A 22,639-nucleotide genomic window follows, 5' to 3' on the forward strand; every position below is an offset into this window, starting at 1 on the left:
AACCCGAACTTGACCAACAAAACCCATTTCAAACCAAATCAACCAACCCGAAATCCTAAAAATTTGAGATTAACCACTCGAAGTAAAAAATTGCACGCGGATAACTTCGATTTCGATCGAATCAAAGAATTATGCTCACGCCTAGAGCGCACCTTTGGCGTGCCAGACACAGTTTCAACTAAAGGTCTCTGTCTCAATCAAGCCAAGCACAAGATCCGAGGTGTTATACATTAAGAGAGAGACTCATCTTGAATTGGGATGTCGTCTGTGAAGTCCCACATCGGTTAGGAAGGAGAACGAAGCATGCCATATATATGGGTGTGGATACCTTCCTTGTGTGGACGCGTTTTGGGGTGGCATGCGTGCCATTGCCAGAAGCAAAACTGTGAGGGCTGCGGCCAAAGCGGACAATATCCACATGCGGGTTGCTGGGGTGTTACATTTGGTATCAGAGCCTGGACCCGGGCCGGTGTGCCAGCGAGGGCGCTGGACTCCCATGAGGGGGGTGGATTGTGAAGTCCCACATCGGTTAGGAAGGAGAACGAAGCATGCCATATATATGGGTGTGGATACCTTCCTTGTGTGGACGCGTTTTGGGGTGGCATGCGTGCCATTGCCAGAAGCAAAACCGTGAGGGCTGCGGCCAAAGCGGACAATATCCACATGCGGGTTGCTGGGGTGTTACATCGTCGAGCTTGAGAATGTGGAAAGTCTTTGACTTGGTAATGTCTAACACGAGTCAAGCAGAGACTATTTACTTGATATAAGGTTGGACGTGGGTTTTTGCTATGCCAAGCTTGAGGTCCCAGGGAATTTCCATCTCGGTCACATCGAGCGTGAGCGAGACAGAGAGCTCCTTGCCTCATTGGCACTAGACACGGGGTATGTTGCACCAAGCATGGGATGCCTAGATGATATGTTGTTGTTTGGTGGTGTTGTATGATGAACATGAATAGATGTTTTAAGTTTTAGTGCATTTTTTTTATAGTGTATGATGCTTGTTTTATTTATGTTGATTGGATATGACATGTGTAGATATTTGTATGGTGAGGGATGATGACGATGAGCATATGCATGTTGTATAATTGTATGATGTTATTGATCTCTACATGCATTGATTGGATGTGATATATATATAGATGATATATGGTGATGTGTGGATGATGGAAATGCAGTATGACATTAAGGTATGTTGGCTAACTTAGGACTTGAAGAGAGGAAATTATATTTCAAAAATTGAAGATCTCACATAGAGAATCTTGGAGTGGTGCTCAAATAAGCCACGATTGGAAAACCCTTCTTCAATGGATGTATTTCTTGGAGTGAGTTTTGAAGTGTGTTGAGTCTACTTTAAGTCCTTAGTTAGTAGTCGAGTAAGGTAGGAGATCGAGGGCTACAACCCTTAACCAAATACCTGGAAAAGTTGCATGGTTCCTTGATGATAATCAGTGAGTGCATTTCATATATGACTTGGTAATGCATGCCAAGGTCGTGGTAAACCTATATCCAATTGTATTATTCCTAACAATGGAATTGGACTTTCCTAGTGTAAGTGACAAGACCCAAGAAATCAAAGGAGGGGTTGATATCTCATTTTGTTGTGATTAAGCTGACACTTTAGGTGCAAAAATAATTGAGTTGGTTTAGTAGGATAGAGTCCCTTAGACTACTCATATTGTTAGGATACCTTCGTAGTTGAATGTGTGACAACGCATCAGTTGAGATGTTTTCATATGATGTATGTTGTGGTGTGTTCATATGTATTGTTGGATGTCTTGTGTGACATAGTTTAGATGAGATACATGTTTGCCTTAGAGTGTTTGGTTTTCATGTATGTTTGCTATGATGTTATATATTATATAATTGTTTTCTATACTTACATATTTTCAAACTCTAACTTATCTTTTTGTTTTCATTATGGTTTGAACTACGATAATCATATATTATATGAGAGCAGGTCAGGGTTAGGCTAAAGAGGCAGTTGTTGTTTGGAGGCTGGCGATACTTTTTGTTGGTGTTGGTGTTATTGTTGTAACTTGTTTAATGGTGTTCAACCAACACTAGGACATGAGATTATTTTTGGGATCATTTTATTTATATTAGTTCAAATGTTTTACTTTTATATTCATGTTATATATATATATATATATATATATATATATATATATATATATATATATATATATATGTGCGTGTGTGTGTGTCTGTGTGTGATTCCACTAGTTGTAGTGATTTCACATAGTGTGATAATATGTCAGATCATTATACATTCTTCATTCTTTAAGAATTTTTGTAAGCAACGAAATTATAACTTTAGTCAACTAATTAAAAAAGAAGAAGATAAAAGAATTTAGTGCATTATTATGTGGGGGAATCAAGCTCATCTCACTCCAACTAATTATTATTTTATCTCTTCTTGTTGGATGAAAAATATCAAAATAAGCATATTTTTTGTTATCGTACCATAATGATCTTTTATCGACCAAGCTGATCGACCATGTAGGATTTTTACATTAGTATTCAAGTATGAAAAACTATGTATTGTATTATCTTTCTATTGATCGAGAGAGTCGACCACACACATTTAAGGAGGTAAAGTAAGTATAGGTAATCCTCGTACTCGAACTAACCCAAACTAATCTAATAAGTTTGGATCAATTTTTTTAAGGGTTCTGATCATACCCAACTCAATCAAAATCCGACCTTATTTACATTGGATAACAAGTTGTGTGTTTTTGACCTATTGTCCAATCCAACTTAGTCATGTAACAATAACAATAAAAATAACAACAATAGTAATAATGTTATTACTAATAATAATCTACAAATGTACGGAAAAAAAAATTGAAATCTACAAGTTAGTGTTAGTGGTGCTCAGTACTTATTCTTTTACAACTCACCAACTCAAATGAGTACTCACTCATTAAAATTAGTGCTTTAAATTTTATTTTGTATTAATATAGTAAATCAATATATTTATTTTGATATTTAGTTTGTATCATTATTTGTTTTATGGTTGATAACATTGCATTTGCATCAAAATATCATATGATTTTAAGCTATTTTGAAATCTTTAAATTTTTACAAAAAAATAATAATTATATATTGACCTGATTGACTCAATCCAATCCAACTCATTTATGATTGGGTTGGATTAGATTTTGCAATAAAAATGAAAAATATGATTCAACCTAACTCGTTAAATTATGATCAAGTTAGGTAATGAATTCATCCAAGTTTAACTCAATCTGACTCACTTACACTATAAGACATACCTATGTGATGATCCACTCAATTGAAGGTCCACTCATTTCCTCCATGAGTAGTGAGGGATAGAGCCTTATGATTTGTGAAAATATACACAATAATAATCATAAATGTCAAAATTTATAGATTTATTAAAGATAATAAAGTATAGAGTATTTTAATCGGACTGTGAGCAAAAAGGAAGAGATTTGTGCTTGGACTACTACATTGATGTATACAAAGAGACTCACAAATCTGAAAGAGAATTACATTACACTTATTGATTACTTTATACTTAAATAATAGTTAAAATTTTCTAGTAGCCCTTCATACCAAAATAGTGAACTTTATCTCATTTCTCTTAGCAGTCTGTTTAACTTTAAGCTAAAGTGCTAATCACATTATTAATTATTATTACCTGATGCAAAGGCATAAACTAAACTATAAATCATTGAGCATGGTTGTCACTTTATATTTTTCATGTGATTTAAGAGCATTTTCATGACTCTTTTTTGGTATATGATACGATACCTCTAGGTCATTGTTGGTCTGAATATATATTTTATCTATGCTGACTGCCACACTTTTTATATGATTTGTGCCAGTGTTTGCCTCACAGACTTCGCAACCACTTGCCGGAATTCCACAATTAATTAGCAGGCTAGTTTTCCTCTAGCATTTGCGACACAGAAGGACTTAGATGAATCCATTAAATATATTATAAATTACATGTAATAATCTTATTTGAGTCTAGTAAAATTAATAATACTGTTCTTCATCTGAATATTTAATGAAATTATATAAATTCAAAATCATTAGTTAATGTGAAATGGACTTACATAAGTTGATCATACACTTAATAATATATAATTTTATTACATTATATATACGTGTTTCCATAAAATGTGATATATAGGAGAATAACATGTCAAAATAGTTTTTGAAGTTATAAGCATTAGTTAATTTTTTTTTGTGGTAAATGTTTAGTCTTTAATATTATTAAAATATTTAATTCTAACTTTCACAAAATATCAATTAATTTAATTTTTGAAATTAAAATTATCAGGAAATTCAATAAGTAACATTAGACAATTAATTAATTTAGTTTTAAAATTGATAAACATTAATTTGGACTTAAATTTGATAATAATCAACTAATTTGGCCCTTAACATTAGAGAATAAATTGATGAATACACACCAAAAGATGCCAAAGTTAAGAATCAAAATGACTATTATATACTTAAAATAAAGAATCAAAATTGATAGATCCTTAATATTAGGATTAAAATGATTAGTAAATTTTGATATTTTTAAAAGTTTTTTTAATTTTATGGAATAGTTTAAACAGAAAACTTTAAGGACTTAAATAACTTGTAATTTTTTCATATGTAATGGTAAAAACAAGATTTAAATTTAAAATCAGATCTATCTACTTAAATTTTCCATCCCTAGTTTGACTATAATAATTAAAATAACTCGTAATTTAAATTCGAACGACCTATATAATAGTTTTTCAAATTTTAGGATCTATGGTGTACTAACCTTTTCTTTTATATAGAATTATGAAAAAGAAGTAGAAAGAAAATTAATTTGGTTTAAACAATTTTCTATGTTTTACTTTACACATATATTAATGGATTGAGATTCCCTACAGTTAGGGAATTTTTGCTTTCATGCATTTAACTAATCACAAACATTGAACGAAGATCTCAAACGGATTCACATTCTAACTTAAAAAACACGAAGTAAAAATAACATTATCATCGTTAAAATGCGTTTGATGAATCGAATACCAAATTGTGTTCAACATGGCCCAAGAGATTGACTTGTAAAACATTGGGGTTAGGCTCCTTTTCAGTCATGTACGTCGACAAACTTTTTACAACATAAAATCTTGTGTCTGCTTTGGAACATGAACCCATGCTTCATGAGACCTTCAGCAAGAGCTGGTGCACACTTTTCATGCATTTTTTTTTAATTTTTATTAAATGTAATTTCTATATATTGTCAATATAATTCTTTTTATATTATTAACATAAAAACATACATTTAGAAACTGCGCGGTTTGGAATCGGAATTTTGGACATTTTTACTTTTTCTCTTGCTTGATTAAAAGGAAAGTTTTAAAATGTTTTTTTTTTTTTTTTTTACTTTTATGTCTTGTTTGGTTTATGAAAGAAAGATAAAAAAAAGAAAGTGAGAAGAGAAAAATGAAATAATTATTTAATTATTTGGTAAGAAAGAAAAAAGAAAGAATGAATGAGAGGAAAGAAAGAAGTATATTTGTAAAAGACATATATGACCCTAATAAAAATAAAATATAATGATTTTATTTGCATGTGATGTAATTGTAAAGAGTATAATAGTAATTTACATTTTTTACTCTCCTTTTCGTTGCTTAATTTCTTTTTCAAAATGGAGAAAATTAATTTGAACGGGGTCCACAATTTTTTTTTCTTCACTGCTCCGAATGAAGGAAGGTATCTTGAAAAATGTGTATTCCTTCTTTCCTTTTTCTCTTCTTTGTTCCTTCACTTGATCCGAACAATGCATTAGAAATTGCACTATTTGGAATCAGATTTCGATCTAGGTTAGCTGATCTCACGATTATTCTTAGACCATGTGCTCAAGACTCAAAGATTATGTTACTCGCTAAGGTATTAGGCTGAGATTTCTCCTAGGTCGATCGCGATCTCTTCTTGACGAATTTTCTTTAGGTTAATCTCAACAAAATAAAGGTTTAATGGATAAGTTTTTGATGGTAAATGATCAACTTTTATAATCTAGTTTTAGGGTTGTAATGAGTCAAGTTACTCTTTTGAGTGTCGTGGAATTGGACAACTAATAAATCTTTTTAGGGTTTTTTTTATTTATAAAAAAACTACAATATAATTTGAATTTAAGATCAAGTGTATGCGACTATAAAATGATGCGAATAACCTTTTTTCTTTCTTGTAGTGATTTTCCTTATTCACTTTCTTTCTACCATACCAAACAACCCGTAAGTTACTTTGGTATCATCAACATTCATAGCTGAAAGATACTTCCCCTACAATGGTGGAACAGAAGTGGTGCGCATTTTTCTGATACTTAAAACTTAATTCTTAAAATAAACAAATATTATTATACAATAAAATCGCTTTAAATTAGACGAATATTTGTTTTGTGAAGCATGTGAATAATAATAATTATTTTTAAAAAATTATGATGAATCCGAGGGGATGATGGCCCAAACCCAAAGGCTTAAAAGTCAGGATTTGGTTGTCCTGTCCCATCATGGAATGGTCTTGCTAGGTTGGCAATGGGGTCTTTCAGGAAGGAGTTACTGAAAAAAGAATATAATATATATATATATATATAAATAATATGGGATATGATATACGGGTTATGCTCTCATGCATAATTCTTGAGATTATTTCCTCAATTAGAATATTTAATTTGGCGTATATTTTGTTGGTTTTAATTTTCCTTTATTGCAGAATATTGCCAAATCATATCAAAGATATGAGGGAGATAATTTAGCCTGTATACTTGTATATAATTACCTATTGATCAATAGAATGGGGGACGATTCTTTTCCATAACTTTGTTATGGTATCAGAGCGTACAAAGTCTCGGTGAGAACGTGTGACAAAACTCTTCTCATGGATAAAGCTGAGATCGAGAAGAAGACCGAATTGGTGAAAAAGATACCTTCACCGTATGATTTGCATGCAAAAGATAATTCAGGAAATTTGAATGGAGGTTTTCGAGCAAATGCAATGCAAGTGAATGGAGAAACCAATGGGACTAATGAAAATGCATTGAGTGGACTAAGATCTGAACAATGGAAAACTCTAAAGGATTTGTTAAACAATCACAAAGGAACCACAAGTGACAAAATGACAGGTAAACATAGTGAGTGGATCATAGACACAGGGGCCTCTAGCCACATGACAGGAAACTTGAGTTTATTATGTGGGCTGAGAGACGTAATTGGGTGTCCAGTGAGACTTCCAGATGGAAAACAACTGATGGCAAACAAAGAAGGGGCAGTGACACTTGATGGAGGATTGAAAGTGGAAAATGTGCTTTATGTGCCAACATTGAGTTGCAACCTGTTGTCTATTTCTCAATTGACAAATGAAACAAATTGTGTTGTCTATTTCACTAACAACTTATGTGTTATGCAGGATTGCACTTCGAAGATGCTGATTGGAGTGGGTGAACAACGAGATGGACTTTACTTCTTTAAAGGAATTCGAAGTGAGAAAGCACACAAAGCTAATGGAACTTGCGAACTTAATCTGTGGCATCAACGCATGGGGCACCCTTCTTTCAAGGTCACTAAATTAGCTTCCAACATGAGGTGTGATAACAGTATTTTAAAGAACAAACCATGTGATGTATGTTTACGGGCTAAGCAAACTAGAGATGTCTTTCCATTAAGTACAAATAATGCTAGTGGTAGTTTTGAATTAATACACTGTGATTTGTGGGGGCCCTATAGAACCCCCTCTTCTTGTGGTGCTTCATATTTTTTGACAATAATGGATGATTTTTCTCGTGCTATTTGGATTTATTTGATTTCTGATAAAAGAGAAGTGTCACGTACATTGCTGAATTTCTTTGCATTAATAGAAAGACAATTTGGCAAACAGATTAAAGTGCTACGTAGCGATAATGGTACTGAATTTACATGTTTGAGAAACTACTTTCATGAACACGGGATAGTATTTCAAACATCTTGTCCAGGAACCCCACAACAAAACGGAAGAGTAGAAAGAAAGCATAGACACATTCTTAATGTTGCTCGTGCTCTACGATTTCAAGGTAATCTCCCTATTTCTTTTTGGGGTGAGTGTGTCTTAACAGCTGGATACTTGATTAATCGTACTCCCACTCCAGTGTTGTCTGGAAAAACACCGTATGAGATGTTGTATGGTCAAGCCCCCATGTATGAGCATTTAAAAGTTTTTGGTTGTTTATGCTATGCACACAACTTGGATAGACATGGTGATAAGTTTGCTAGTCGAAGTCGAAAGTGTATCTTTGTGGGTTACCCCTATGGGAAGAAGGGTTGGAAATTATTTGATTTAGATACTCAATGCTATTTTGTGTCTCGTGATGTTGAGTTCTTTGAAACGGAGTTTCCTTTCACACCTACAGCTGGGGTCAAATATGATTTATCTGTGGATTCGTCGTTAATGAACGATACATTGGATAATGATGATGATAATGATTTGGATAATGACACAAGGATGGGAGAAAATACACTCAATGAGGTAGTTGTAGGTTCTGAAGTGAGGGAGGGAACTGTTGCCTTAGACAGTGAGAGAAGTGATGAGCTCGTAGAAGAAGGAAATAATCCAACTCCTAATGTTGACTCACTAGAGCTTGTTCGTCAAAGCAGTTTGGAGGAACTAGGAAGAGGTCATCGTACCAAATTGCCTTCCGTGAAGCTACGTGAGTATGTAACTCACACCATAAAGAAGTTAAGTCCATCTCCAAGTCAATCCACTTCACAGTATTCTTCAGGTACTCCCTATCCTATATCTCACTATATAAGTTGTGAAAATTTCTCTGAAAAGCATTGCAGGTTTGTTGCTGCTATTACTCTAGCCCGAGAACCCATTCATTATGCTGAAGCAGTGCAAGATGCCAAATGGAGGCTTGCAATGCAGCAAGAACTTCATGCACTAGAAGCCAATGGAACATGGTCTCTAGAAACTCTACCGGATGGGAAGAAACCTCTTGGTTGTAAATGGGTATACAAGATCAAGCATAATTCAGATGGCACGATAGAGCGATACAAGGCGAGACTGGTTATTCTCGGGAATCATCAAAAAGAAGGGGTTGACTATACTGAGACATTTGCCCCTGTTGTCAAAATGGTTACGGTTCGCCTTGTTCTTGCTGTTGCAGCGACAAAGAAGTGGGAATTGCATCAAATGGACGTCCACAATGCTTTCCTTCATGGTGATTTACATGAAGATGTCTACATGAAGCTTCCTCCGGGCTTTCATGCTTCTCAACCGAACCATGTTTGTAAATTGAAAAAGTCTTTATACGGTTTGAAGCAAGCCCCTCGTTGTTGGTTTGCCAAATTATCATCTGCTTTGATAAACTTTGGATTCCGTCAATCAGGTTGTGACCACTCACTTTTTACTCTTCTTGCCCATGGAGTGCAAATGATGGTTCTGGTATATGTAGATGATTTAATCATATGTGGGAACGATTCCGCTGCAATTCAACGCTTTAAAGAATATCTTAGCAAGTGCTTTCACATGAAAGACTTGGGACATTTAAAATATTTTTTGGGAGTAGAAGTTGCAAGGAATTCAAGTGGAATATTTTTGTGTCAACGTAAATATGCATTAGACATCATTCAAGAAGCAGGCCTGCTTGGTGCACAGCCCGTGGCTACACCTCTTGAGCAGAATCATCAACTTGGACTCGCCACTGGACGCTACATTGATCAACCTGACAGGTATCGGCGCCTTGTTGGGCGCCTCATATACTTGTGTTTTACTAGACCGGAATTGTCGTACTGTGTTCATACCTTGTCGCAATTCATGCAACAACCGCGTGAAGAACATTGGAATGCAGCCATTCGAATTGTGAGATACCTCAAAGGAAGTCCTGGGCAAGGAATTCTCCTCAAAAGCACATCTGATTTCCAACTACATGGATGGTGTGATTCTGACTGGGCCGGATGTCCATTAACTCGGCGTTCAACTACTGGGTGGGTTGTGTTCTTGGGTCACTCTCCTATATCTTGGAAAACCAAGAAACAACATACTGTCTCTCGTTCATCTGCTGAAGCAGAATACCGTTCTATGGCTACTACTTGTTGTGAACTTAAGTGGCTCCGGAGCTTACTGGCTGATTTAGGCATTTCTCATAAAGGACCTATGCACCTCCACTGTGATAGTCAGGCTGCTTTGCATATAGCGAAAAATCCAGTTTTCCATGAACGGACAAAACATATTGAAGTGGATTGTCATTTCATTCGTAATGAGATACTTCAAGGCACCATTCAACCATCATATGTTCCGACACAAGAGCAACTTGCCGACATCCTTACAAAAGCCTTGGGACGACATCAATTTCAGACTCTGCTTAACAAGCTGGGCATTCGTAATCCTCATGCTCCACCTTGAGGGAGGGTAATATGGGATATGATATACGGGTTATGCTCTCATGCATAATTCTTGAGATTATTTCCTCAATTAGAATATTTAATTTGGCGTATATTTTGTTGGTTTTAATTTTCCTTTATTGCAGAATATTGCCAAATCATATCAAAGATATGAGGGAGATAATTTAGCCTGTATACTTGTATATAATTACCTATTGATCAATAGAATGGGGGACGATTCTTTTCCATAACTTTGTTAATAAATAATGCTTTCATTTTGTGGACATGTGTTATGTTAATGAATATATATGCAGTACACTGTTAAGAATAATATTTGTTCATCATAACCATGGGAATCCTATGGCAACGTTGTCTATATGCCAAGTAATGTTTGGCAACGAGGCATATTAGGGTTTGGATTGAAGGAAAAAGAAAAGACGTGTGTTGGCCATTTGGTTTTGTTTTACTCATATGCTAACTATAAACGCGTTGAGCTTAATTCATCAAGCACGTTTTGGACAATGGTGCTAAACATAATTTCATATTTTAAATATTAACGAAACACTTAAAATTTTATAAATAAAATGGATTTAGTTTTTAATAAAAATTTAGTAAATCTTGTTTCAAAATAGGACTTTGTTTTTTTAAAAAAATATATAAATCGTGTTTTGTGTGACATGGCTTCTCCTTTCTATTTTTTTTTTATTTTATAAAAAGTTATGACTTGAATGTAAAAAATAAATAACACTAGTCATATTACAAACACGACTTTAACTTTAAAATAAACTAATTAAAAAAAAAAAAACCTTGCGTTTTGAAACACAACTTTCATGTTTAATCCAACTTGATTACATCTAATAAAAAATAATTTTTTTTCTTAAGATGTTCTGGCACAGATTAACTATTAAAAATTGATTATTAGATTTATATAACTAGTGTTATACTGTGAGATACTATCCTCTTTCGCTAAATTGAACACCAGTTGGTTATTAAGGAGAAATTTAATTATTAGTTGGGATTTAATGTTCATGCGCTAACAGTATAAAATATTTTATAAAATTAGTTAACAAAAATAATAGTTTGTATAATTTTTAAACAGTTATTATAAAATTAATAAATTTATTATTTATGATAAATTATGATGATTAATTGAATGTAAAAAAAATACTTTATGTATATAATCATTAAAAAGGAAATGTTGTTCCGATATAATGGAAAGATAGCAGTGCAATTAATAAAGAGGTCCAGCATGCATGATTCTTGTTTTATTGAGGTTGTTGTAATTAATAACTATGCCACTGAGATCTAGTTGAAAATATGATATATATTTATATTATAAGCAACACAGACATGGGTCGATTTCACTGTCAACCCTAAATCTGAAAGCATAGACCATTCTAATTGAAGTTGTTGGACATTGCACATGATATCACATGTTCTACATCAAGTAACACCTTACTCACTCTACAATATCGAGTTACATGTTTCGCAACCACCGTTCTAGTCATACATACATACGAACCTGTTTCTTTCACTCTTATTTCATCAATAATTTTATATAATTAATTAATTACATGACATATCAGAAAGTAGGTATAGTGTATCAATTAAAATACACATACTATACATAAATATCATCACTTCAAATTAATGGTGCAAATATATGACTGTATTGACATATTATGTCTACAATACTTCAAGTTCTAAGTATAAATTACTCTTTATATATATATATATATATATATATATATATATATATATATATATATATATATATATATATATATATATATAATTATGTTATTAATAAGAAATATTTACCAGTATATTTAATGATATCTTTTTTAATAACTTTTTTTATATAAAAAACTTGAATTTGAAATCTTACATTAAAAAAATTGGACCCAATATTACTACTTTCACTATCAATTTATTAATTATTATTTGTATCTATACTTATAATAAAGAAGATATAAAAAAAAAAACAAAAAAATATTTTTTTAGTGTATACAAATTTATAATTATTTTATATATCTTTATAATTTTTATATTATAATATCTAAACTTCATTTCTAAATCACAATAATAATATCTAAAAAGAAATAAAATACTACTAAACCTAAAATAAACTTCATTTCTGTATTCGGTCTTGAAAATACCATCTTTTATGGTTTACAATGTCGGCGTACCATGCTTGTGATGAATTAGTAAATTACAATGCAAAGGTGTTGTACATCTGTAATTATTAATAGCAAGAAAAGGACTTTATTAAGCGAGCCACTCTAACCCGTTTCATAGGTATTTGCCCGAACCCATCCTAATTTGAATAAGGAAAATTCGTATTTATCAAGTTCGGGTTCGAGTTTGCGTTTTTTCCGATTGATAAAATTGGGGATGGAGGGGAGTGGGGATGTTATTACCCACCCCGCCCCCGCCTCCATATTCGCCCCCGCCTCCATATTCGCCCCCGCCCTCATCCCGCTTAATAATATAATTAGAAAGATTATTTATATATATATATAAACCAAAATTATAAATATTTATATGTAAAAATTTATATTATTTTACTTTTTTTTTAATTTTTTTTAAATTATTCATATTTATTTAAAAGAAAAAAAGAAGAAAAAAAAATAATAACGGGGGCGGGGGGAGGGCGGGGAAACCCGAACCCTGCCAGGAACGAAGATGGGGACCCTGATTTTATTGCTGGCAAGTATCAGAGGCCGGCAAGTATCAGAGGCGAGAGCGGGGGCAATTTAAATTTTTGGGGACGGGGGCGAGGGTAGGGAACGTAAAACCCGCCCCCGCCCCGCCTAGATTTTATGTTTACACATAAAACTTATAGTTTTGGTTAAGCTTCATATATTAGTTTTATTTAAAAACTTTTTATTATAAATACCTTTTCATTCTTCTTTAATAAAAGAAAATAAAAAGATTATAAATTAAAACTAACTTATTTATAAATTAAAATAAATTTATGCACAAATTAAACAACTTTTATACTAAAATTAAAATTTAAGTTGTGTATGGTAAATTTGTTATATTTTATAATAATTAATAAAAATCACACCAATAATAATTTTTAAGTAGTTGATAGAATATAAAAAATTATATAACAATACATTAAAAATTAAACTCTTAAAATATTTTAAAGAAACCATAAAAAACAACAATAATATTTCTAAATCAAATGTTAATATAACTTTACCCAATTTCAATATAAAACAGGTTACTCTACTACTTTAAGCGAAAAAATACAACAATTTCTCACTTTATGAGAAGTTAGTATTTTAGCATCCGGATATTTTAGTATGTGTAATATGCATCTTTATTATATATAATTGAAATTTATAATTAATTAAGTATATATATATATATATATATATATTATATTTGAGTATATAAATTATATTTAAAAATAGTATATATATAAATATTTTTAAACATATAAATTATATTTTAAATTTATAATTAATAATTTATATTGTAACAAAATTTTATCTTTACTTTTTGATAATTTATTTAAAATTATTATTTAATTTATAAAAAAATTATGATAATAAAAATTGAACTAAATAAGAAGTTAAAAAAATCTTTACAAACTTTCTCGTTGAAGAAAAACTTTTAAAAATACTCTTATATAAGATAGAAGTTTATGGTTAATATATAGGGATTAATTTTTTTTTTTTTATATCAAGGAGGTGTTGAAGATTTACAATCTAGTAATTATCGACTAATATTATAAAACAATGATATTTGTTATCTATTGTAATGAAGTGATAAGTCAAACACTTTTTACTGAACAATTACTGTGTAACGAAAGATTAAGCAACATACATCAAAATTAGAGTTTATAATACAACTAATAATTAGTATTATATATATATATATATATATGTGTGTGTGTGTGTACAAAATACAATATTAATTGCAAAATAAACCTAAATGTTGGTTAATATTCATACAAAACCCAACTACATAAGAGTAGCTTACAACAACCAAAACTAGCCACTCCCAGCGTGATTATCCTCCAAATGCACAAGACATCTCACTAATCATGTCCTACTCTCATATCAACTATAAGAAAAACACAGGGTAAGCTTGTGAAAAGAATTCAACATAACATCTTATAAACAACATTCTCATAGCATGTTCAACATATAATCAACATCAAACACCTTTCAGTGACTAACATATAATCAACATCACCCTCATATAAGCATGCAACAAATCACATCATAACAACAATTTTAGCATAATAACTTAATCAACTTTAGTGTATTCAACATTTTAACATATACATCACATCTAATGCATCATGCATGTCAACTACGGAGATCTCCTACATTTTAAGGTGAACAGTTTACACTACAAGAATTTCGCGGATTAGCGAGGGAATTTAGCGAAGGATATAAACCCAAGCTATTTGCTCGCTAATTAGCGAGGGACTAGCGAGGGAAACATTTCTTCTCAAATCCCTCGCTAATTAGTGAGCAAATAGCTTAGGTTTATATCCCTCGCTAAATTCCCTCGCTAAATAGGAACATTTTGCGACCAACTTTTATCTCCTCACAAATCCGTCGCTAAAGTTAGTACTTATTTAACGAGGAACTTAGGCCCTCGCAAATCCCTCGCCAAATTATGAGACAAAATAAAAAAATGAATTTTTCATCTAGCGAGGGAGTTTTTGTGTCGCAAATCCCTCGCCAATGAGTTATAAGTATAGCCCTCGCAAATGTCTCACAAAGCCTTCGCAAATTAGTGAGGGAAAATTTTTTTCGCTAATCCCTCGCAAATTTAGAGAACAAGACTCTCTCAAATTGTTATTAACTCCCTCGCAAATTTAGAGAATAAATCCCTTGCAAATTGCTTTATGGTGTGTTTGGATGACGTATTTTACAAATTCAAGAAATTTTAAATTCTTGGTATTTGAATTACTTTGATTTCAATTTCTATCATTCTTAAAATATTTTGTTTGGATAAGTCAATTCAAATTTCTCAAATTTTAAATTATTAGGTTGGATATGATAATTTGATTCCACCATGGTAAAATTGATTTTAAAAATATATTTATATGTTGAGAATTTTTAAATTAAATTTTATAAAAATAAATATTAGCTAATTTTTAAATATTTAATAATTTTAAAAATTAATATTAGATAATATTTAATAATTTTAAAAATATTTTAAAATATTCAATAATTAAAAACATGAAGAGATAAGAGATAAGATAAAATAGGTTAAAACCCTTATTTGGTCTCAGAGATGTTGAGACAAATAATTCAAGCAGTTCAACCATCAACAACACCATCAACCAACCAACATAGGGAGGATCAAGGACGAGATGATGATTTTACTAGCTTAGGTTGATTACTATTTAGGATGACTTGTTATTTGGCTTTTCTTTTTGTAAGACATTGATTAGTTTGGGTTTCTTTAAGATAGTATGCACAAGTTGGATTTTGTAAGACATTTAACAATTTGATTTTGTAAGAGATATTGTTACATGCAACTTTTATTTTAAATCATGTTGAATTGAAAAAATATTATGCAGTTGATTTAGATTTATTTAAAATATCAAATTAAGTGGCATATCTACAGGGATTCATGAGAGAATAATGTATATATATAGATAAATTGGGAAGGTTTCGCGAGATATTAGCGAGGGATTTGCGAGGAAACTCAAAAGATATGTTGTGAAGGTTTCGCAAGGGATTAGCGTGGTATTTGCGAGGGAACTCAATCCATATGCTTTGATGGATTTGCGTGGGATTAGCGAGGGATTTGCGAGGAAACTCAAAAGATATGTTGTGAAGGTTTCGCGAGGGATTAGCGTGGTATTCACGAGGGAACGCAATTGATAAGGTTTGATGGATTTGTGTGGGATTAGCGAGGGATTTGCGAAGGGCACATTTGCGAGGGATTAGCGAGGGATTTGCGAAGGCCATATTTGCGAGGGATTAACGAGGGATTTGCAAAGAACCTCAATTGATATATTACGACAGTGTTGTGAGAAATTAGCGACAATATCGCGAGGGATAATTGCGAGGGAGTAGCGAAGGATTAGCGAGGGAATAATTAAACAATATTTTGCGATGGAGTAGCGACAAAGTAGCGAAGGATATCTTGCGAAGGTTTTGCGACGTGTTAGCGAGGAAATATTAAATGCAATTAGCGAGGGAATTTGGGTTCTACATTTGCGAGGCAATAACGATGAATTAGCAGCACAAATTTGCGACGGACTAGCGAAGCAGTTTGCGAGGGAAAAGCGAGGGAATGTAGCAAGGGAATTGTGAGGGATACGCATCTGTTGCCAATTAGCGACTTGAATTTAGCGAGGGAATAGTCCTTCGTAAATCCCTCGCTAGTCCCTCGCCATTTTGTTTAGCGAGGGATTTGCGAAGGATCGTTCCCTCTCTAATTCGCAATTTTCTTGTAGTGTTAAGTGATTTGACCCTACTGAATTATAGTGGCTGACACTAAGGCCAAAAACAACAGCTAGCACAAGGCTAGAAACAACGGTTAACATAAGCTAAATTGATTTCTCAAGTTTCACCACTTAAACAGAAAAGTATGGTACTATGTTAGGATAGAAGAATTTGGGTATGAGTCTACCATGATATTAGTTTACAACATTAAATCACCTATGGGATTAGCCTACCGACTATCCTCCAAATACAACAACCCTCCAATGCTAGGTTAGAGACTATGTCCTTGACTTGATACTTTACTCGATTGGTCACTTTATACACGTGTGTCTTGACCTTACTCACACATGGATACCATATAGATCCTAGAGGAGACAACTAAAAAATAACACCTATTTAGTGGCCAACTTACCTATTGAAGGGTTTCAACCGAGCTTTTAGAGCACTGTAACATATATTCACACAATGGGATATTATGTTCGAAAACATGTTTAACTCTCCTCTAATATATATGTATCGTAGTTAAGACATGTATCTAACTCACATATCTATAGCTTATCAACTTAAAAGTTTTATCATCTTTCAACATTCAACTTATCATTTTTAATAACTTACAACTCATACAACATTCAACTTTTAACTTTACGACATATTACTTAAACAACGTAAACAAAATACATCTTTGCAACCATTCACAACTTTGATAGAACAACATCAGAAATCAACTTAAGCAACACTTTCAACTTTGCAACATATTCAACTTACTACATATCAACACATATAAAATCTTACAGCATCACTTATACAACTTATTCATCATTCAACAACTATAAAACAACTTTAATAGCCAATTTTTCATCATATAGCTCGCGCCCAATGCCACTCACTAGGCATCTAATGTCGTTGAGGTAAGGAGCTCTCTATCTTGCCCACGCTTGGCGTCACACCACTCGCGTTTGACGTGATTAAGATAGAGAGTGCCCCACACTCCTACACCTGTTGTGGAAACACCCATGTTTGGACCCAATCAGGCAAAGAACTCTCTACCCGAATCACACTCGGTACCACACACTTTAGTGCCCATAATGAGTCCAAGTAAAGATGAGTCTCTCTCTTTAGGCTCTATGTCATTCAACTCAAGCTTGACAAGATTCTAACCCGAGATGAGTCTTTCTCTTCATGTCCGACTAGGCATGACAATCTAACCCGTCCTCATGAGTACCCGCCCGAACCCGCCCCGATTTGGATAGGGAAAACCTGTGTTTATCGGGTTCGGGTTCGGGTTTTCCCCGATTGATAAAATCGGGAGCGGGAGCGAGGACGGGGATGTTAATACCTACCCCGCCCCCGCCCCCGCCCCCTCCCCCGCCCCGCTTAATAATATAATTAAAAAATTATTTTTATATATATATAAACCAAAATTAGAAATATTTATATGTAAAAATTTATATTATTTTTCTTTTCTTTTATTTTTTTAAAATTGTTCATATTTATTTAAAATAAAAAAAGAAAAAAAAATAGGAGCGGGGCGGGGGGCGAGGCGGGGAAACCCGAACCCTGCCGGGGGTGAGGATGGGGACCTAGATTTTACCCCCGGCGAGTATCGGGGGTGGGGGCGAGGGAGGTTTAAATTTGCGGGGGCGGGGGCGGGGAACGTAAAACCCGCCCCCGCCCCGCCCTGCCCCGTTGCCATGCCTACGTCCGACGCCATCGATCTTGCGCCCAACATGATTTTGACAACGAATACCCTTTTGAAGTCTCACTTACTGCCATGAAGGTGTACTCAACAAAATATCAAATTCTACACTTATGTAGAATCTGATTTTGCCCAATCTCTTGAAAATCAACAAATCCCACAACATGCAACACAATAAGCAACATTTTTACAACATAATATTATCATAAAAAAATGCAACAATTAGAAATCAAGAATCAGCTCAATCTCTCCTACTTCTTTTCAAGCCACAAAACCCTTTCAACTTCATCATGTTTATCATTCAATCTTCTTATCAACTCAAAAATCAATTCATATTTAGCATTTCAATCCCACAACGTATTCAAGAATTCAAAATCACAACTTTCCTTACCTCTTGGAGACTCAAGCCCGCAAGAGGAGAATAGAAGGAATTATGTACAATTCCGACTTTCATTTTCACAAGCTTGGATTCCAACCCACAACCAACTAGGACCAATTGTGGAAAAAGGTAGAAAAGGGAAGGTTCAAGTGAGGAAGAAGAAGAAGAAGAAAGAAGGGAGAACGAGGAGAGAATCTCTTTTTAACTTTTTTTCTTCAACTTTAGGAAATTTGAATTATGAGCTTCCTCTTGAAAAATTTTCTTTTATATCTTTCCTGAGTCGACTCTACTTATCTTTGGTCTAACCTTTTTTAGATCAACTTGCTCACAGGATAATCCGGTTCTAGAGTTCTCAACAACAATTATCAAATTAAATAATAAAGTTATAAGATGACAATATTACACCTATCATTAATGAACTAATGAACTTTATTTTATGTAATCAAATTAAATGATTTTATTAAACTACTAAATTAAAATATATAAACTTAAATAAGAACATGTCAATAATAACTTATTAAAAGATAATGAGAATTTTTTTATATTATTTACCATCAAAATTACATCAAAATTAATATTAACAAATAAATTAAAATAATAATAACTAAAATAAATAACATAAGATTTTAAAAGAAAAAAATAGATTAAAGCATAATAGATGTTTTCTTCAAAGAGAAAGAATTGGTTTTTACTGCATTAGTAAATTATTTTATAATGCACTTATTTCTTAAAATATCAATCGTGTATAAGAAAGGATCTCCGAATCAAAGAACTTTATTCTAAAATACATATAATTACACTATAAATAATCTTTAAAAAGAGGAGATAAATGAAGTGTTGCTTATATTTTTTATTTTCCTCCAACACGGATATTTATAAACTAGAGTATGCTCAGTACTAAAATCTTTATTTTTTGCAAAATAATAAAAAAAACTAACGTGCAGAAACTTTTCGAAAACAACATGCAACTGCACCAAATAACTTCGTCAAATAACAAATTAATAGGATTTAATTTTTAAAAGAGTCAATAAAAGTTAATTAAATATTTAATATTAATAAATAAATTAAATAAATAATATTTAATTTAAATTTAAATTATAATGACATTCTTTAACACACACTTTAAATATTATATAGATAAATAATTATTATTAAAAATAATAATTAAGAATTTACAATATTATATTATAATTTTTAAAAATTAAGAAGATAGAATATATATTTTTTACTAATAATTAAAGAGATTAAAATACTTTATACCTTTAATAATTAAATAGTAACTATTCCAAAAAAATATTTATTTTTTATATATAAAAAATATAATAATCTACTAAAAAATAAAAATAAAAAACAATTATATACATATCTCAATATCACTTTTATAATATTTATTGAGAAACTAATAATAAAGTAGCAACATCTTCTGTCAACCCATGTCAACTAGCGTGTCTTCTACTCCACGTTTCGAACTTGTCCGTAACAATAGCATGGACAGAATTTAGATACAATAAATTACTTTCTATTGTATTGTTTTTTTTAATTAAAAATGATAATTTATATAAATAATTTAAATCAAGGAACTAACTATTAAAATAAAGTTAGAGTACGTTTGAAAAATAATTCTTTCTATTTCAACTATTTTTCAATAATCAAAAAATATTTGTATAATAAGTTGTATATTTGGGGTATCTAAATTTATAATTTTTAAGATAAGTTATTTTATAAATTTGAAAATTTTGAAAGTTATTATTTTTAATGATTTTCCTCCTAAAATAATTTATAATATAAAATTAAATTTTATTCTATCTAAATAAAATTAAATATCTTAAAATTATTTTCAACAAATTCATCTAAAAAATAATTTAAATTATAATTAATTATAGAAAAAATATATTCTGTATGTAAAAATGATTTTAATCATAAAAATATTAAAAATCGATATATATTTTTAATTGTCTCTCATTTCTTCTTTATTTTTGAAATGAAATATAATTAATTTTATTCACTAATTTATTTTTTCTTGGTAGCACGTACGATTGCCGAGAGGTTTTCGTTGGTGATAATTGCGATCTCTGCAATAGTTGTTTTCCTCTCAAAGTTGACTTAAAAATAAAAACAAAAGCTGAGAAAAAAAAAAAGGGGTTAAATGATGAGTACGGGGTCGACACTGCAATTTGGGCCCAGTGCCCCTCTTTTTTAAGTCACATCCTGCAACTTATGACCTGTGAGTTGTGACCTCATCTTACTTTATGATTAAATTCTTGTTTACAAATCTTAAACGTAAATTAGAAAAATAATTACTTATTAATTTAATATTTTTTATATAACAAATTATTAAAACGTGAATTATCAATGAAAATTATACATAATAAGTAATTTTGAGGCTAGTTATTTCACTCTTTAAAGTGTCTCTAACGTAGCAAGGAGATTAGGCACTATTATTGACAGTGAATATTTTAAGAACGAACAAAAAAAAATTAAACACATGTTACATTGCTCAAGAGTTATCACCCTTCCTTCAACTGATTTCAATTTCATTCCACGTTTTATTTTAAACATTTTTTTTCCATATAATTTACCGTGTGTGTTCGGTAGTGATGAAAGAAATGGAAAGACGCGAACAAATAAGTGGAAAAAGAATGCTATTGAGAATAATTAGCATATATTTGCATAAATAATATATTAAATAAAGTAAGAAAATAAAATAATATTATAAATTAATTTACATATATTAATTACTTTACACACATGTTATTGACAATTAAATTTATGATTCGAACAATTTTTTAATTAAAAACTTTATATAATCGATCGTATGGTAATAGATTTATAACACTAAACTGTATTGAGAATTTGCGTATGGTGATGGATTTCCGAATTAATCCACATGATTTATTATATTAACAAGATAAATCCTAAAATAATTGAAAGTGTACTATAATAACAATCGAGCCTTTAGGTCATAGAGCATATTTTGGACTATAGGGGTTGACCTAAACATGGTGCTTTTAAATTTGAATTTGTTGTATTAAAATAATGTTTAAGTGCAAATTAAATTTTATTTGTTAATATTAGAACACTACGTAAAATTCATGAAAAAAGTGTACAATAATCAATTAGAATAAAATATTAAATAAGATGGGATAAAATGTTGGTGCTAAGCATTTTTTATAGTTAACTAGTTCTTGTTTTGTACTCTTTCTTTTTTTTTCATAGTTATTTTGTTAAGATTTTTTTTTTTTTCATTGTCACTTTTTTAAAATTAATAATTTATTAATTTTTTTTCATTTTTACTCTTTATAATTAATGTATGTTTACTAAATAATGTGTTTATTCATTTTTTTAATATACTTATTTCTTTTTAATTACTTAAAAAGTATAACAAAAAAATATATAATAAATACTTTGAAAAATTAAAATATTAATTATTATCTTAATTCTTGTTAACTTTAAAGACAATAAAAAAAAAGATGAAGAAGGGAGTACTAAATTGAACTAAATGATGAATTGACTATTTTAATCTCAATTTAAAATTATGTTTAATGAAAAAATGTGTTTCAATATAAAAAGGAAAAAAAAAACTTGTGAATATAATTTTTTTTAAACTCCAACTCAAATTAACTCAACATTACTCCCCTTCAACTTACTCAAACACATTCAAATTACTTAAACTGGTTAGAGTAAAAATCAGGATCAAAATAATAGCATGAGTTTGACTGGTGAGTTTGTCAAACCAAGATTTCGTCAGAACTTATGTCATGACTTTCCA

General features: G+C 31.3%; 1 protein-coding gene across 1 annotated transcript; it reads left to right on the forward strand.

Annotated features, from left to right (window-relative positions):
• The first annotated feature begins 6,756 nt into the window (after positions 1-6,756).
• On the forward strand, positions 6,757-10,389 carry LOC109793376 (retrovirus-related Pol polyprotein from transposon RE1). The gene is made up of 2 exons (XM_083067754.1): positions 6,757-8,059; positions 8,396-10,389. The coding sequence occupies exons 1-2, from the start codon at positions 6,892-6,894 to the stop codon at positions 10,387-10,389; spliced, it is 3,162 nt and encodes a 1,053-aa protein (XP_082923880.1). The 5' UTR covers positions 6,757-6,891.
• The last annotated feature ends 12,250 nt before the right edge of the window (positions 10,390-22,639 follow it).

This window comes from Cajanus cajan, chromosome 2 (assembly GCF_000230855.2).
Source record: "Cajanus cajan strain Asha chromosome 2, NIPB_CcT2T_4, whole genome shotgun sequence".
Taxonomy (NCBI): Eukaryota; Viridiplantae; Streptophyta; class Magnoliopsida; order Fabales; family Fabaceae; genus Cajanus; species Cajanus cajan.

Excerpts from the sequence above, each read along its gene's own strand:
- LOC109793376 (XM_083067754.1), top strand. The coding sequence starts at position 6,892 with ATGGATAAAGCTGAGATCGAGAAGAAGACCGAATTGGTGAAAAAGATA. Across the intron at positions 8,060-8,395 it reads TCGTGCTCTACGATTTCAAG|CTGGGGTCAAATATGATTTA; the intron begins GTAATCTCCCTA and ends TCACACCTACAG.